At 44.8% G+C, this 18,167-nt stretch overlaps 1 protein-coding gene across 1 annotated transcript in view; it reads right to left on the bottom strand.

The window, feature by feature from the left end:
- The window catches only part of Mertk (MER proto-oncogene, tyrosine kinase), a 75,625-nt gene that overhangs the window by 20,461 nt on the left and 36,997 nt on the right, over window positions 1–18,167 (bottom strand). The window contains exons 7-13 of the mRNA XM_051144919.1: window positions 17,799–17,950; window positions 12,862–13,015; window positions 9,836–9,989; window positions 7,138–7,223; window positions 4,926–5,021; window positions 3,594–3,674; window positions 361–453 (exon numbers count right to left, since the gene is read on the bottom strand). Coding sequence (XP_051000876.1) covers window positions 361–453; window positions 3,594–3,674; window positions 4,926–5,021; window positions 7,138–7,223; window positions 9,836–9,989; window positions 12,862–13,015; window positions 17,799–17,950 — 816 coding nt within the window. The remainder of the gene's footprint in view (window positions 1–360; window positions 454–3,593; window positions 3,675–4,925; window positions 5,022–7,137; window positions 7,224–9,835; window positions 9,990–12,861; window positions 13,016–17,798; window positions 17,951–18,167) is intronic.

The raw sequence follows: 18,167 nt of genomic DNA, 5'->3' as shown, positions 1-18,167 counted from the left end.
TTACATTATGTCATGGCTATGAAATAGTCAATGTGCCATGACTCACAAGTTGATTTGTAAATAATTTCTCAAATACTATTTAGAGAGATGTCTATGTTTATAGCTTTACTTGACTGGTTTTCAATTCACAGACAGCTTCCACTCAACAAAGACTATGACCTGCTCTTGTGTTCCCACAATGGTAATTCCATCAGCACCAGGAAACACAAACCCATTTTTATGCTCAGCCTAAGAGAGTAGGGCAAACCCAGTGTTGCAAATTTTGATATAAACCTCTCCACATCAGCACATTTCCTGCTTTGGCACACGGTGGGTCAGCCACGCCCCTCCCAGCCTCAGTCTGACCTCTCCCTGGGATACCTAGAAGCCGGATGACGTTTGGGTGATTGAAGTCTTTCATGCACGCTGCTTCGCTGAGAAACTCCTCGATCTCCCGTTGAGAAAAGTTGTCCACTAGAGGAAGGGATGAAAAACGCAAGGCATGATCAACGCAGTCAGTTCAGGAGTCGGGGCCAGACACAGTACTTTTCTCTAGTAAAATTAAAATCCACACTGCATCTCATGGTGCATTCACGGTGGGGAAGTTGAGGTAGGAGGACCCAGGGGCTAGCCTGGGCTATATAGCAAGTCCTTGTCTCTCAAAGCAAATAAAACAAACAAATAAATCCCCCTTTCAAACAAAAGTAAAAAGCTCCTCCAATCAGGAAAAGGCAAAACAATAGAGGAAGGAAAGCATTTGTCAGTGTTTGGGGCTGAGAGAAGAGGAGACAGAAGTCAGAGCTGTCACCTGAGGGATTTTAGGGAACATAGGTCATTCATGTATTTGTCAAACCCCACAGAACTATACAAGACACACATCAAACACTGGTAAACAAAGAACTTGAGTAGATATGTCAGTGTGAGCCGATCAGTATACTAATATACTAATATATACAAATTACTAATAAAAGATGGTTGCTTATAACATTAAAGAGAAGTTGTGTGTGAGGGGACAGGGAACATACGGTGACTGTACTTTCTGCTCAATTGTTCTATCAACCTAAAACTGGTCTTAAAATGTTAATTTAATTTTAATAAGGGAGAAAAAAAATCTCCCCAAATCCAAACCATTTCCAACTGGTCTATCACAATTACCTTTGCCTCCCCCTTGTATGAATGAGGCCCAGATCCACAATAATTAGTTGTTTAATTATGCCTGTGAGCTGGGTGCACTTTCAAACCAAGATTTTGAAATGCAATCATTTTTTTTTTATTTAAAAATTATCTTAATTATGTATGTGTGGGAGTGGAGGGGGGCAGGGTATGTGCACATGAATGTGTCAGGTCCATCTGGAGCTGGGGTTACAGGCTGCCTGATATGGGTGCTGGGATTACTCAAGTCCTCGGGAATAGCAGAATGTGCTCTTAACCACCCAGCCATCTCTCCAGGCCCTGAAATGTCACCAATTTAAGACTGCTATACATAATTTAATACTGGCCTATGGAGCCAGCTCAGTAGATTTGACCCCAAAGCTTGATGACCTGGATTTAATCCCTGGGAACTGACATTGTAGAAGAAGAAAACAGACTCACGCAACTTGTTCTCTGATCTCTTCACATGTGCCATGGTACATGTGCATGCGCACATGCTCACGAGTGCACACACACACACACACACACACACACACACGCACATGCACAAATAAGTAAGTGTAATAAAATTTAAAAATAAAATATAATATCACGCAACATGAAACAAGCCAGTCCCAAAAGAAGAAATTCTGTTTGACTCCACTTTCAGGCCGTGCTTAGAGTGACAAAACCAGACTGAAAGTAGAATGGCTGCTTCATGGGTGGGGGCAGGGGGTGGGTATATAGAGTTTCAGTTTGAAAAGATGGAAAATTTAAGAGTTAGATGGTGGCCAGGCATGGTGGCACACACCTTTAATCCCAGCACTTGGGAGGCAGAGGAACGCAGATCTCGGTGAGTTCAGAGGTCAGCCTGGTCTACAAAGTGAGTCTAGAACAGCCAAGGCTGTTACACAGAGAAACCTTGTCTTGAAAAACCAACCAACCAACCAACCAACCAAACAAACAAACCAAACCAAACCAAAACAAAAAAGCAGCTAGATGGTTGTGACTGTTGCATGGCAACCGGAAGGTGCTAAATGCCATTGGCCTATACATTTAAAAAATGGTTAAGATGCTAACTTTTATTTTACATATATCTTACTATAATTAAAAAGAGACAAAACATAAGACCAGGCCTGTCTTAAGGGATTTCTTTTTCTGTTTTTTGTTGTTATTGTGTTTTTTTCTTTTTTCTTCTTTTTTCTTTTCTTTTCTTTTCTTTTTTTTTTTTGAGACAGGGATTCTCTTGTAGTCTTGTCTGTCCTGGACTCGCTTTATAGAGCCGGCTGGCCCCTAACTCACAGAGATCTGCCTGCCTCAGCCTCCAGAGTACTGGGATTAAAGGCATGTGCCATCACACCCAACAAGGGATATCTTTTACAGGATGTAGCTAGTGACTAAAATGGCCTATGAGGGTGCCTCGCCAAGGTTTGTAGTTTTCTAAGGTTTACCATATATTATTTTATTCCAGTATAGAAAACTTAGAACAAATATATATTTGTGTACATGTGTGTGTGTTTTTTTTTTTTTTTTTTTTTTTTTTTTTTTGAGACAGTGTTTCTCTGTGTAGATCCACCTGCCTCTGCCTCCCCAGTGCTGGGATTAAAGGTGTGTGCCACCATGCCCGGCTAGAACAAATATTTTAAAAGCTTTACATTTATAGCATGTCTTTTCCCTTCATCTTCACTGCTTCCCTTTGCTACAGAGCACCAGGGGGACCCAACAGAAGTCAGAGACGGAGGCCTGACTGTAAACCCTTCCCCAAGGGCCAACCCCAGGCAAATGGGGCCTCGGGAGTCTTTCTTTTTCTTAGTACATTTGAATATATATTTCGTTTCCCCACACCATCAATTATATATCTCCTCAGAAAAACAGCGCCCTGAGTGAGTGTGTCATCTCGTAGACAACATCAATCTTTGGTCAGAATGTCAAGAGCTCTTGGTTAAGAATCTAACAAGGTCTCTCTGAAATGCCCTACTTTTTATTTTTTTTCTTCCACAGTGCCCGAGATTGAACCCAGGAGCCCTGTGCATGCTAGGTGAGTACTCTGTCACTGAACTACACTGAGATTCTGAAGGCGGAGACTGTACTTTTCAGTCTTTGATGACCAGGGTGATGTAATTCACTTGGGAGCCATTCTGAGGAAGGGGCCCCGCTACCCTAGAGATCAGTCGGCCCAATCCCTAGGGCCAGATACTAACACTAGATCCCCCTGCCTCAGGAATGCATGGCTTACTTGGGGATCATTAGCTGTCCCAGGTAATGAGGAGGAGGGGGATCATAGTAGAGGTGGTAGAGGTGACAAATGGCACTTTGAGCATGAGGAATATATAATGTCTGTGTGTACAGGGTGCTCATCGTGCACCGTCTGCTGGTGGCCACGCTCCCACACTGCCGAGTGGCCCATCACCGTTCTACATGGAGCACCTGGTATTGAGGTACCTGTCCACCCTGGAAGAAGGGGTCCCATGCCAGAAACTCACGCTTCATGGTCTTCACTGCCACCTTCTGAGAAGTCCCGTCTTCCTGCTTCAGATTTCCTTCCATTACAGACCCGAACTCTCCTGCGAAGCGAAGCGACATCTACATGATGCCCTGCAGACTCTCTCCTGGCCACAGAACCGCAGACGCGTGTGGTCCCAGAGCAGCTCACCCACAGACAGTGGGCAGAGCCTTCTCAGGCCTCTCACACCTGCATACCGGGGGTGCACACTGGTAGTGTGAGTCTGAGTGGTTCAGACTTTGCTTAACTCGTCACGTCACCGGCCTTTATAACTGACCCAAGATGCTTCTAGGAAAACATGAGAAATCTTTCCAAAGATCACAAAACAGTATTTTTTTTTTAATCCACCAAATGCTGGAGTCAGAACTTGGGGCTTTGTATAAGTTAGGTAAGCACATTACCACTGAGTCACACTCCCAGCTCAAAGCACACATTTGATAAGACTATCACTCATGCTAAAAACAACTTTAAAATTTAAGGACATATTTTCATCAGCTGAAGTAGATAAGTACCTTAAAGTGAGTAGAACACCAATCGTAGATAATAATATTACTACTACTACTACTAATAATAATAATAAATAGTAACCATCGAACCACATGCCCTGCCACGAAGGAAGAGAACTTATACTTCCAAAGCTTATTTCCTCCCATGGGCTGCAGATGCCTTTTACTAATGTCAGGTCTGGGTTTCAAAATTCTCCTCTTTCATTTTAAGCTCCAAAGAGGAAGGAGTTACTTGCATTTTAACTCCAAGTCATAACTTTGATATTTTAGTCAATGAATACATATTTAAAAATCCTTTTCCTCCTGTTGGGTTGTCATGCCCAACTTTGCTATGATAGGTTTTTGGGTTTTTTTGTTTTTGTTTTTGTTTTTTTGTGTGTGTGTGTGTGTGTGTGTGTGTGCCTCCATCCTATCACAGTTTATTTTGTCATGTTTGGTTGTTGTCTCTCAGAAGTCTGTTCTTCTCTAATGAGGGACATAAAAGGGAGCGGATCCCACATGAGAGAGGATGTGGGGAGGACTGGGAGGAGTGGAGACAGGGGAAAGTATAACCATGATATATTTTATGAGAAAAATCTATTCTCAATAAAAGGAAAAATAGTAAGATAATAATAATAAATACCACACAACAACAACAATAATAAAACAGAACACAGTCTACTCAGTGCTACAAGTACAACGGGCTACGATGTTGTGATTGGGGTAATTGAACAGTAATCTACTGCTCTGTGTGTTCAGAGGGAAAAAAAAAACCCTCAACTGCCCTTTGCCTCAAATCCTAAACAAACTGCTTTGAAGCTACTTACCTTCACCCAGGATTTTCCCAAGAACTAGAAGATTTTTGTCAATCACAACATCTTCCAGTTTATTTTGCAGCTCCTGGCTCACCCCCAAGCTGTGCACTGCAACAGGAGTGACAACGGTGTGAGTACACGTGAGCAGTGGGCTTTCTCCCATTAAACATAAGCAGACGTGTGTGTGTGTGCACAGTCCTAAGTCACAGTTACACGCTCCCCACTTTGTACGCCTTCTCCTGTGATCGAGGTGAACACAATTCGTCCTCCAAGGTGAGACCCAGTACAAACAGCTTCCCTTTTCCCCAACAGCAGCGGCCTGCTCTGAGATCCATGCAGCAGTCTGCTTTTGACGTTAGAGGGGTTAGGGAAACATATCAGTGGGCACATGCTGCTGAGTTGTGTATCCCTATTTGTGGTATAGCAAGGAGCCATTAGGACCTTTCCCCTACCCTCCCATGCCAGTTAGGGAAGAAGAGAATCAAACCCAGAAAATACCCAGAGAATAAACTGTCCTTGTACATGGGGTATGTGGCACTTTATTTATTTATTTATTTATTTATTTATTTGTGACATCAGGCTAAGTTGGGTACTTCAGGGGACTGGAGAGTAAGATTGTCTACAGCAAGGACGTGGTATATGATAACGTATGCAACACATGTGCAGCATTAGGGAGGGAGAACTGTTTAATGACCCGTTGGCAGATGGCTCACCCTAAGCTATAGCTGAGGTGCGCACAACCTTTGAAAGAGAAGATCCTTTATATTGGAAGGGAAGATGTTCCCTGATGGAGGGGAAAAACTGTCTAAATGAGTAAAAAAAAAAATTTTTTTTTTAAAGGCAAGAACAGAGACATCTAAAGGTAAAAGATGGAGGTTAGAAAAGTAGTTAGTGCTGCTGTCCACCAGAGTCCCTTTTGATTCACAGTAGCCTGCATTCCGTCAGGCTGGGTCCTGGTTTGCTTTGTTTTGTTTTGTTTTGCCAAGCTAGATATCCACACGCATGGGTCTGACAAGGTTTGCACGCAGCCATGCTGCTTCTGACATTGGCCAGGAGCTTCTGTCTGCTTACCCCATCCCCACCCCAAAGCCAGACCCCCTCACTCCCACTCAGCAAAATCGCAGCCTGCCAATGTAACTTGGCAGACTGTCCTTGTCCTTCGAGTTAGTGGCCAGGATAACAGGAAGTGATGTTGGAGGTTACATCCACTGCTCTGTTGCTTCCTTTAAACTTTGATCTCTGCCCCATTTCCATGGGTGGTTCACGGGGTTGTGGATCCTTAACTCATTTCTCTTTTTTGTTTTGTTTTTGTTTTTTGAGACAGGATTTCTCTTTGTTATCTTAGCTGTCTTAGACTCACTTTATAGACCAGGCTAGCCTCAAACTTACAGTGATCCATCTGCCTCTGCCTCCCAAGTGCTGGGATTAAAGGCATGTTCCACCACGCCTGGCCTTTAACCCATTTCTTAACACCAGGTTCACTTCCAATTTCCAGTAAACTGGGCAATAGAGCTCAATGCGGCAACATCTGACCATCTCCTTGCTAGTCTCTGAAATGCTTCTGACAGTAAAACCAACCATCCTGCGTGGGTGTGTGGCCAGTGACTGTAAACTCAGCACTCAGGAGGTGGAACTACGGAGGGTCATGAGTTCGAGGCCAGCCTAGAATATATAGCAAGACCCTGTCTTAGAAAACAAAAACAAGGGGGCTGGAGAGATGGCTCAGTGGTTAAGAGCGCCGCCTGCTCTTCTAAAGGTCCTGAGTTCAATTCCCAGCAACAACATGGTGGCTCACAACCATCCATAATGTGATATGGCGCCCTCTTCTGGCTTGCAGGAGTACATGCAAGCAGAGCACTGTATACATAATAATAAATAATAAATAAATAAATCTTTAAAAAAAAAAAAAAGAAAACAAAAACAAAAGCTGGGCGATGGTGGCGCATGCCTTTAATACCAGCATTTGGGAGGCAGAATACCTCTGTGAGTTCGAGGCCAGCCTGGTCTACAAAGCAAGTCCAGGACAGCCAAGGCTACACAGAATACACTGTCTTGAAAAACAAAACAAAACAACAACAACAAAAAGAAAGCAAAACAAAACAAAAAGAAAAGTCCCATTATGTATTTTTTTTTTCCATTCTCATCTCTCAGCTTTCATTAGAAACCTACCTTGGCTCTCCACTATTTTAATTTTTGCCAACAAGTGAAATGAAAGTCAACTTACAGGTAAGCTCAATGGCTCGCCGACAGAAGGACCTCTTTGCGTTGTAATTCATGACTAATCGGGAGTCCTCCTCAGAGAATGCATCCCTGCACAAAAACAGAGACATCCAAGCACAAATTAGGGCAATGGAACCACATGCTGACACCACAAGGATGTTATGGTGACACCACCAGGTATAAAGGACTCTCCTGCAGCCAAAACATCCCCTGTTGGCATGTATCTTGGTGGTAGAGTACTGGCAGAGCAGGTGTGAGGTCCTGGGTTTGACTCCCAGTATCGAACAGGGAAAGGGCATTAAAAAAAAAAAAAATCTCACTGGGAGAGATAGGTTGGTTTTCTTAAATCTATTTTAGGTCTACCTGGTAATAGCTAAACACCTCTGCCTAGGTATCATGAGGGACATACACCAGCACTGAGTCACAATGGTGAATGTGCTTGCTTATAGTGGTCATGATTATACAACTTACATGTCTTAGCTGGGCATGGTGGCGCACACCTATAATCCCAGCACTCTGAGAGGCAGAGGCAGGCGGATCTCTGTGAGTTCGAGGCCAGCTTGGTCTACAAAGTGAGTCCAGGACAGCCATGGCTACACAGAGAAAGCCCGTCTCAAAACATAAAAACACAAACAACAAAAAGCCAAAAAAAGTATACATGTATATATCTTAAGAACCAAGAACAACTGGTTTTTTAAAAAAGAGATTTGATTATTTTTATGTGTATAAATGTTTTGTCTGTATGTACACCATTGCTCCAGCCCCACATAAGCCTTTTCTTAAGGTCCATTTTTCCATTTTTCAAAAAAATTACGTATATGTGGGTGTATCTATGTGAGGAGGCCAGAAGTGGGCATAAGAGCCCCTGGGGTGGGAGTTACAGGTGGCTGTGAGACACTTGACATGGCTGCTTCTAACCAAATCCAGGTGCTCGGCGAGAGTAGCAAGTGCTCTTAACCACAAAGCCACCTTTATACCCTGACTCAGCATCTCATAAGTGTATAACATAGAGATGTATGTGTGTGTGTGCTTGTGTGTGTGTTTGTGTGTGTGTTTGCGTGTGTGTTTGTGTGTGTGCGTGCACGCGTGTGTATGTGTGTGTTATTCTTAACTCAGGCTCACAACAGTTAGAATTAGTAAAGATAATGAGGACCACTGAGAGACAAATTATAGCAAGGAAGCTGGGCAACACTAGGAGGTTGTTTAAAGTGACAGAATTGATGCTGGAAAAGGAAAAGAGGGATTTTAAAATTGGACTGTTCAAATAAAAAAAAATGGTAGCTATTTGAAACACATAATTACAGAAAACGTGAAAATTGAGCCAAGGAAGCAAGGGAGAGGAAGAAAGGAGGCAGGGAAGGAAGAAGGATAAGAAGAAGAAGAAGAAGAAGAAGAAGAAGAAGAAGAAGAGAAGAAGAAGAAGAAGAAGAAGAAGAAGAAGGAGAAGAAGAAGAAGAAAAAGAAGAAAAACAAGGGCCAAGCCACCTTCAGCCATCCAGGGATGCTAATACCTTGGCAACTGTCCCCCCCTGTGGTCCCTATAGATAGGTGGGCATCTGTCTCTGAGACAACTGGAACACAAGTGTTAGGAATTACAGGCCTTTTCAGATTCTGGAATCCTGGAAGCGAATCTAAACACAAAGCTCATGCCCATTTCATACCTACTTCACACACAGCGTGAAGGTATGTAACACTTGCAATCACTTTTTGCGTATGAAACAAACTTTCCAAATGTGACATATTGTTGGCACTCTGTTTCCAATTTGAACCATTCAGCTTATGAATGTTTGGGCTGTACCTTAAAAAAATAAGTGGGGGCTAGGGAGATGGCTCGATGGTGAAGTGCTTGATGTGTGAGCATTGAGGACCTGAGCTGTGACCCCCAGATCGACATAAAAGCTGAGGGTACTGCTGGGTGCTTGTCGCCCCAGAGCTGGAGGAGAAGAGAAGGGCAGGCTTCCCCCAGCCAACTAGTCAGCCAGTCTAGCCAAAACCTTAAGGCTCAGCTTTAATGAGAACCTATCTCAAAAAACACAGTGGAGGAGGCCTCTGAAATGGCTCAGTGGGTAACAGCACTAGCTGCTGCTGCCAACTTCAGTTCAGGCTCTGTCACCCAGGCGTGGAAGAAGAAAATGAACTAATTCCTGCCCGTTGTCCTCTGATCTCTTTATGTGTACCATGGCATGGGCACACACACCTGATGTTGACCTCTCGTCTCCACACAGATGTGCCCAGGAAAGTGCAGGGGATACACATGTGTGTGATATATGCACACAATACATAAGAATTGGCCTCATTTTTAGAGCTGCTCATTCAACAATACCCAGTTGGCATAGTGTATCCTGCTGAGGCTCTTCTCTGTAAAAGAGCCATTGTACTGCTGGCTTTTGCTGTTGCTGACTTCGCAGAAACTGGTTTATGTAGGCAAGTCACCTGACTCTGAGGTCTCATAAGATAAGACAAGGCAAAGAGTCCAGAGAGGCACTAGCATCTGTCAAATCAACATCATCAACACTATGAGGTTTTCTTTCTTTCTTTCTTTCTTCTTTTTCTCAAGGCACGGTTTTCCCCATCCCAGCTCTGCGTAGACCAGGAGGCTGGTCTTGAACTCACAAAGATCTGCCGGGCTCTGCCTCTGCTGGAATTAAAGGTGTGCTCCCCCAGTCCTACTCAAGGTTAACAATTTTAAGTGGGAAACTTACCCAAACCTTGTTTCCTGTACTCTTCTTTTGATGGCCAGAGAAATATACAAAATCAACCCAATGAAAACAAATCCACAGAAGCAGCCGAGGATGATGAGCACAGACTCAGTGTTGCTAGGCGCTGGAGTTGATGAGGGCGCGTAATCGACCCTACCTGGAACAAATCCAAAACCATGAACGGGAAATAATTCGCTGGGATTCCAAACACACAGGATATATCAGCTTGCAATCCTTTAACTTTCTGTGGCCAGTGAATGCAGGTCGTTCTCACTTTGCAAGGTGAAAGGGTTCGGAGTTTTAACTATCAATGAAACTAAGGGCTGGAGAGATGGCTCAGAGGTTAATAGCACCTGCTGCTCTTAGAGACGATCCAGGTTCGGTTCCCAGCACCTACACTGGGTGTCTCAGAACTGCATGACACTCCAACTTGAACGGTTCCAACCCGGGCCTCCATGGGCCCTGTCTCGCATGGTGCACACACAGACAAGCAGGCGCACAATCCAATAAAGATAAATAAAGTTTAAGAAAACAATGAGACTAGTTTTTTTGAGACAAGGTTTCTCTGTGTATCCTTGGCTGTCCTGGACTCACTTCGTAGACCAGGCTAGCCTTCAACTCACAGTGATATACCTGCCTCTGCCTCCCAAGTGCTGGGATTAAAGGCATGCGCCACCACCGCCCGGCCCAAGACTAGTTTTATTGTATCATTTCATAGTAAATGCCTGTCAAAACAGCACACTGAACTCCACAAATATATACAACTTTCACTTGTCAATTAAAAAATAACTAAATGACGTGCTTGATTCAGTTAGTAATAAGTGCAGAAGAAAATGAAAAAGTAGTAAAGCTAGCATTTGCTTGGTGCACAGAATTTTTCCCTTTCCTCCCTCTTTTCACAGGGTTTCCCTACACAGTCCAGCTGGTCTTCAACTCTTCATCCTCAAAAACAGTAAGAAGCAAAGTTGTTTCCTTGTCCAAAAGAGAAAAATAAAAAAATCAAGAGACATTTAAACAGTATTTGTCTTCTAACCATGCAAAGGAACACACTAAAACACCTTTTCTGTGTTGCACAGAACTGTCAGGTTCTTTTCTAAGTTGGACTATAATCCCAACATTTTATCTTTGGTGTTGTAAAGTGCCTCTGTGAACTCCTTTAATGTGAAGGCTTTCCTGTTGTGCTGGGATGGCGCCCAGGGCCTCATGAATTCTAGGCAAGTGCTGAAGCTCTGAGCTATGTCCACAGCCTCTAATGTTTTTGTTTTTGTTTTGGCAGGTGTCTCTTTAACTTAGCCATTTTTATTGCTTCTGTCACCTCACCAGGCCTCTGTAAATACATTCACAACTCTGCTCATGCCAATAAGTTCATCAAATAACAGCCCCCACACTCCATTTACCTTCAACTCATAGCTCTCTTTCAGCACCACCTCCTTGCATGTCTTCCTGGCTTTTCATCATTTCACACTAAACCACGTCTGTCAACTATCCATGTTTGTAAAGGTCACTTAGATTTGGTACTGAGAGGAAAGGACGTCACATGGGCATGTGTCTTTGGCCAAGCGTGTGAACTCAATGACGGACATGGTGGTCAATCACCGACAAGCTTGGAGACATGTGACATGGCTGCCGTGGAGATGCTGCACATCTGTCACTCATGGTGACTAGAGGCAGCTTTGTGCTTTGTGCAGGGACAGTTCTCGTGGGAAGGTAGCTAAAAATTGAAACGTATTGCTGGGAACTGGTGTTACTCAGACTTCAGTAACGGCCACGGTTACATTTTGAAGCAGTGCAAAGCGATTCTTCCTATGAAGCAAAGCTTTAAAACTGTTTGTAGCTTATTACACATGAAAATGAAAGTTCTATGGTTACAAATTCTGATTTTTTAAGAAGGATGGACCATTAATGATGTGTATATATTTGCCATTGTGTGTGACAATGCATGAAGGCACATACATGTGGATTCCCATGAAGACCAGAAAAGGACAGCAGATTCTTTGGAACTACAGTTACAGGTGGCCATAAGCTGCTTGATGTGGGTGCCAGGAACTTAGTTCTTGTCCTTGGCAGGAGCAGCAAGGGTCCTTAAACGTAAAGCTGTGTCTTTTGAATCAGAATCTCTCTGTCTTTGAGAGACGCCTTTAGTTTTCCTAGCACCAGGAACTGTGTTCCCAGGAAGTGAGTCTACAGGCTTCAGGAAGGTCATCTGCCTCCTGTTTAGTACGAAGAGGGATCGCTGCTCATGGATTGCTGGGAAAGAGACTGATGCAAATGAGTCCCTGCCCTCCAATCTCATCTGCCGTTGGGTGCAAAGGACATATTTGCTAAGGCCTTGTAGATGAGTAAGTCATGCTGAAAAAGATGGGCTGGGCATGTATTTTTACAAAGGCTTCCTACTAACCAAGGTAGGCTGGGTTAGGCTGGGCTGGAGTCAAAACAAAGGTGGCTCCCCTGATTTACAGAACCATGGATAGCATTCGGCCCATGGGAGGCATCATGGTGGCTCCTTGCCAAAGAACATTCCACCAATAGGCAAGAGGCAATATGCATGGTTGGGCATTTAGCTCAACCAGCCAGGGCAGCAGGAGGATGGCATCTGGAGCAAACACTTGATGTTCTATGCAGACCGAGTTTCAAAGCACATTACCCAAAGGTTGAATGGGTAAAAACACAAGGCAAGAAAGCTTCAAACAGAGGAGAAACAAGCGTGGCAAACCAACAGCGCCAGTCAGAGGCAGCTAACGACTAGCGGTATTGCCTGTCCAAAATGCGGGGCCATGTGCCTTAAACCAAATCCAAGAGGTAAAGTCCAACTCAGTGTTCCGAAACAACGGATCTTCCTCACTAGTTATGAGCACTGACAGTAATGGCAGGAGTGTGGGAGTTCTGTGGAGTTAGTCTAAAGTTCTTTATCATTGCAACAATGATTTTGTCCTTATTTTGCAGTTCTCAGTCAAGTCATCCACTGTTGCATGGGTCCCACTTAGGCACTGGGCTCACATTCTGTGCTCAACACCCCCACCCCCACTTACTGTGTTCAGGAATGATGACTTTCACTGGCTCACTGAAGGGTCCAATGCCCCCTTTAGTGATGGCCGCAATCCTCACTGTGCAGGTGGCGTTGTGGATTTGCACAGGAATCTGAGCCCAGCTGCCATTCTGGCCGACTTCTTCAGAAAGCTCTTTCTGGTAATAGAAAAGAAAAGGGGAAACGAAACACTGAGACATGGGGGGAACTCACTAGACAGCTACCCACACACCCACAGTTCCTTTTGAGGGAAGCCACCCGTTTTCCGTGCACAGAGGTCATGTTTCCACAAAATTCTTTCTTCACAAGGGCCATTGCCGGGGACACTACAGTGTGGGTCACAGAGCTGGGGGTGGGATGGCCGCGATCTCAAGCCTTAGGGGGCCTTGAGAAACTAAGATCCTGAAGGCATGGCATTTACAGTGGTCACTTAAGAAACTTCTGGAACAGAGGGAACTTGTAGTGGATTCATCTAAATCAGTGGTTCTCAACCTTCCTAATGCTGCACCCCGTTAGTACAATCCCTCATGTTATCGTGATCCCCAACCATGAATTATTCTCATTGCTACTTCGTAACTGTAATTTTGCTACTGTTACGAATCCTAATATAAATATCTGATATGCAGGATATCTGACATGCGACTCTCGCACCAGGGGACGTACTCAAAGGTTGAGAACCAGTCTTCTAGATGTTCAGGGCAGGACTAAAGCTTTGAGAGCCTGTGTGCACAGTCTTACCCTTGGCACAATGCCGCAGACTCACTGTCCTTGGCACTATGCACCTGTCAACCACCTTTGATTCAGCTCTCCTGAGCTTCAGTTCTCTGAAGTTCTGGGGGTTCTGACTAAAGGCTCTAGATGGACAGATGAGGGAACTAATGGCATTATCCCCCCTTAGGCTTGACAAGTGGACATCTGTGCTATTTAAAATTTATTTTTAGATTAAAAAAAAAATTGTAGGCACATGAGTGTTTTGCCTGCATGTATGTCTGCACACATGCATTCCTGGTGCCCTTGGAGGCCAGAAGAGAGTGCTGGATCCCCTGAAACTGGAGTTATGGATGGTTGTGAGACATGATGTGGGTGTTGGGAATTGAACCTGGGTCCTCTGGAAGAGCAGCCAGTGCTCTTAACCACGGATCCATCTCTCCAGCCCCGATTTGTGCAATTCATGAGGCCTGCGTTTATGTTTGCTGCTGTTGTTTTAAAGCCATCGCCATGCCGCAGTGAGCCATGGGGGCCCAGGAAGGAACACAACCAGGACACGCCTTTGCCGACACACTCCTCAGGCTTTCTGGACCTCCGTGCTCACAACACTCTCTGTTCTCGCTTTGGTTATCTTGGAGATCATAATAAAATTACAGCATTTCTGCCTTCCCTTTCCTCCCTCCAAGCCCTCCTACGTATCCTTCCTTGCTCACCTTTAGATTCATAGCTGCTTTTTCTCATTATTGGTGTTCCATGCATACATGTACATATGTTTACATATATATATATCCCTGAGTATAATCTGTTCGAATTATATAATATTACCTGCATGCATGTTTTCGGGGCCAAACAAAGATGATAGCAATAGACATGCCAAAGGGAATAGGGAAAAGCCAACGACGCCTCAGCCCTCTACGAGGTACTACAAGCTTAGGGAGTGCTGAGAATGGGAGAGCTGGTCCTCCCAGGGAGAACGCACTAACTGCTAAGCCAACTCCACAGGAGCCTAGCTTTGTGAAGTGACAACTGGGGGTTGTCAGCCTGAAACAAGGCTCTGGGACCCTGTCTTCATCCCTGGATGGTGGAAGTTTGTCATGAGACAGAAATAACAAGTCATGTGGGGCACAGGGACCACAGACCATCTCTGGACTGGAGGTGTGGTTGGTGGTCACATCATCTTGGGTTCAGTAGCTCTCAAGCCAGTCACTTGTAGAAATGGTACAGGACAAAGCCAGCTCAGCCTCAAAGACAGAACAAGCCAGTCATTCATGACCAAGAGCCCACCCAGCTTGGCTTCCCGGAGCTGGTCCCAAATCTAAGATGGAAGTGACTCTTCCATCGAGAAGAGGGGAAGGAATGAGAAGAGAGAACCTCCATCTCCCACCCTTCTGCCCCCAAGGCCTGAGCTCAGGGGCCGTGCCGAAGATTTCTTAAATAAACAAATGAAAAGTTAGCAGTGGTAGGGGCTGCATATCCTGGGTTGATCCTTTTCAGACAGAAAGTATTTTATTTTGACAGTGGGATAGCTTGTGCCACTAAAGCCACCCAGAGACCTCTTCCAAGGAAGGTCTGAAATCACACAAATACAAAACCCAGCTTACTACAGCTGTCAGTCAGAAATTTCAGAACTGCCCAGTTTCCTGCCTTACACAAGAAGAGGAAGCTAAAAGAGCAAATGAAAGGACTGTCGTGAGAGACGACACTGCCTCAGCTGTGGCTGTGACATCCCCTCATCAGTGTAGATGAAAAGAGTTCTGGAAATGAAGTTAGGCCATTGTAAACATCATTTCAGCCTGGTCAGGGCCCCTCTGGCCCTTCCTCAGGACCTCCCTCTTTGCTTCCAGGTTCAGATCAGGAGACAGAAGTGCAATTGCAGCAGAGAATGCTCTCGAAATAACGTGACCGCCTCAGTCTGTTATTGTCACAAGGCACAAAGTACAGAGTGGGCGCAATGCAAATGACCTCATGACTGGATGACTTGACACCCGCAAGGAGGTAAGTTACAGAAAGGTCACAGCCTGAACTGTGCCTGTACTGTTCTCACTGCAGAGGGGACCCCCTCTGAACAAAGGGCCATGAGAACGCAGGGCATGGCTGGGCGTGAGTGGCACTCAGTACATTCGACTCTCAGGCCCCGTCGTTCATAGAAGTTTCACCATTGCTCTTCAAATGCTGCGGCTTAAGGAGTCCCCTTTAGGAAAGAGACTTTCATGCAAACCAAAAGGAATAGCTCTTTAAACCCTACTGGCTTGTTCTAGAGCACATATGGGTCTGCTGGAATCTTCTACCAACAGAGACAAATGAAATTCCTACTGACTTGGACAATGGCCAAACCTTTCTGTCCTACACTAAGCATTCACCACTGTGGAAATGCTACACCATTTGAACTTAGCCCATGGGGAAATGCAGTTAACATTGAGACACTGGGACAGATGACTTGGGACAGGACTAGGGGATGAGAGGCTTCTTGTGTAGGATTGCTACAGACACTTGGTGATCATTCTCATGGTGTAGGACACCGTGGATGACCAAGTCCTCACCTTTTTCTTCTATCCCATCAGCTACTGTTTCCAATAGCCTGCTTTCTTGTAGAAAGGAAAGGAAAGAGAACAAATTCCAATCATTATTTTGGAGGAAAAAGCAATTTTTATAAATACTGGATGGCAGCCAGGTACTGGTGGCAGCACACATGGGGCGGGGGAGGGGTTGCTGGATCTCTGAGTTTGAGGCCAGCCTGGTCTACAGTGTGAGTTCCAGGGCTACACAGAGAAACCCTGCCTCAAAACAAACAAACAAACAAACAAACAAACAGGCTTGAGAGATGGCTCAGCAGTTAAGAGCACTGACTGCTCTTCCAGAGGTCCTGAGTTCAGTTCCCAGCAACCACATGGTAGCTCACAACCATCTATAATGTGATCTGATGCCTTCTTCTGGCCTGCAGGGATACAAGCAGGCAAAGCACTGTATACATAATAAACAAACACATCTTTAAAACAAACAAACAAACAAACAAACAAAAATACTAGATGACATCCAGGTGCGGTGGCGTGCACACTTTTAATCCTAGCACTCGGGAGGCAGAGGCAGGTGGATGGCTGTGAGTTCAAGGCCAAGCCTGGTCCACAAAGTGAGTCCAGGACAGCCAAGATAACATAGAGAAACCCTGTCTCAAAAAACAAAAACAAACAAACAAATAAAAGACCCAAAATACTAGATGACATGAAATTGGGAATGGTGGGAACCAAGCTTGGACCAGGGCTTTGGCTGCTCGCTTCTTCACCGTGCTCCTCTCTCTTGCTAAGAAGCTTTGTGATGTTCCAGACACATCCAATAAAGAGGCTAAAACTGGGATCTACCACCAGGCTTACAGGGAAGAGGACTCTGATGACACAAGAGGCATATTTTCCATGACCACCATAAAGGAAGGTAAAGGAAGGATAAGTCCCGTTAGTGGCATCAGTGTGTCTACCTTCTCCAGTCTGGTTTCTGTTGCTGTGATAAACACTGAGGCCAAAATCAACGTGAGGAGAGGAAAGGGTTCATTTTGGATGGGACAGTTGCAGGTCACAAAGCCACCACTGAGGGAAGTCAGGGGAGGAACTGAAGCAGAAACCACGGAGGACACTGCTTAGTGGCTTGCTCACTGGCTTCTGCTTAGGCAGCTTTGTTATACAGCCTAGGATGGCCTGCCCGGGGATGGTGCTGCCCACACTGGGCTGGGCTCTCCCACAAATAAAGGCTCGCTAAATCCTGTCCTCTTGAGGCTGCTTACTCTTTTCCGTTGTCTATGAAGCTAAGGATGTTCCAGGATAATCTTCTGGAAAGAATCCAGAAATTCCCATGAGGCTATGAACTACCACGATGCTAAACCCTGTAGCTCCTGACTGGAAGCTGTGATCACTGGACAGTCCCCAGTACACTCTTCCTCCAGCAGCCCAAACTTCCTAAAGAAAAGAGTCACACGATAACACAGGCTGCTTTTAAAGTAGCTATTTGCTGATAAGTTAATGAAAGGATACATGGGGTAGTGAGAAAAGCCTCTGGAAGACGCCCTAGAGTGTTCCAGCTTTAATTTTCATCTTCAGTTTTTACTACATTGTTCGTGTCCCATTGAAAGGTGCCTGGCCTTGTTCAATCACAACAATCCCCACGGAGCGAAAGCTTCCGAAGCAGAATGCAATCGGCAGATCAAAAGGAAATGACTACGTGTGCTTTAAGAGGGTGCAGACTTACGGAAGTGCCCACGCTCTCCCACGTGTGAGATATCCGGTAGCCCAGGAGCTCCCCATCCTGCCGTCTAATCGGAGGCTTCATCCATCTGATATCCACGTTATTGTTAGACTCGTTCAGAAACACAGAGACATTTAAAGGTGCTACTGATGGAGCTACCAAAAAAAAAAAAAAAAAAAGAGAGAGAGAGAGAGAGAGATAAATAGACACAAGGAAAAAAGCACACAGACTTTTGTTTTCTTCTTGGTTATCAAGTGTTTGGGTTTCAAACACTGGGTTTTATGAAACAGACCCAGACTAATGGTAAATTCCTATCCTCTTTCCAATTAAGGACCATTGAGAGGCAGGCATTAGTGGCGTAAGCCTTTAATT

This window comes from Acomys russatus, chromosome 4 (assembly GCF_903995435.1).
Source record: "Acomys russatus chromosome 4, mAcoRus1.1, whole genome shotgun sequence".
NCBI lineage: Eukaryota > Metazoa > Chordata > Mammalia > Rodentia > Muridae > Acomys > Acomys russatus.
This window is presented reverse-complemented; position numbering and strand designations above follow the sequence as displayed.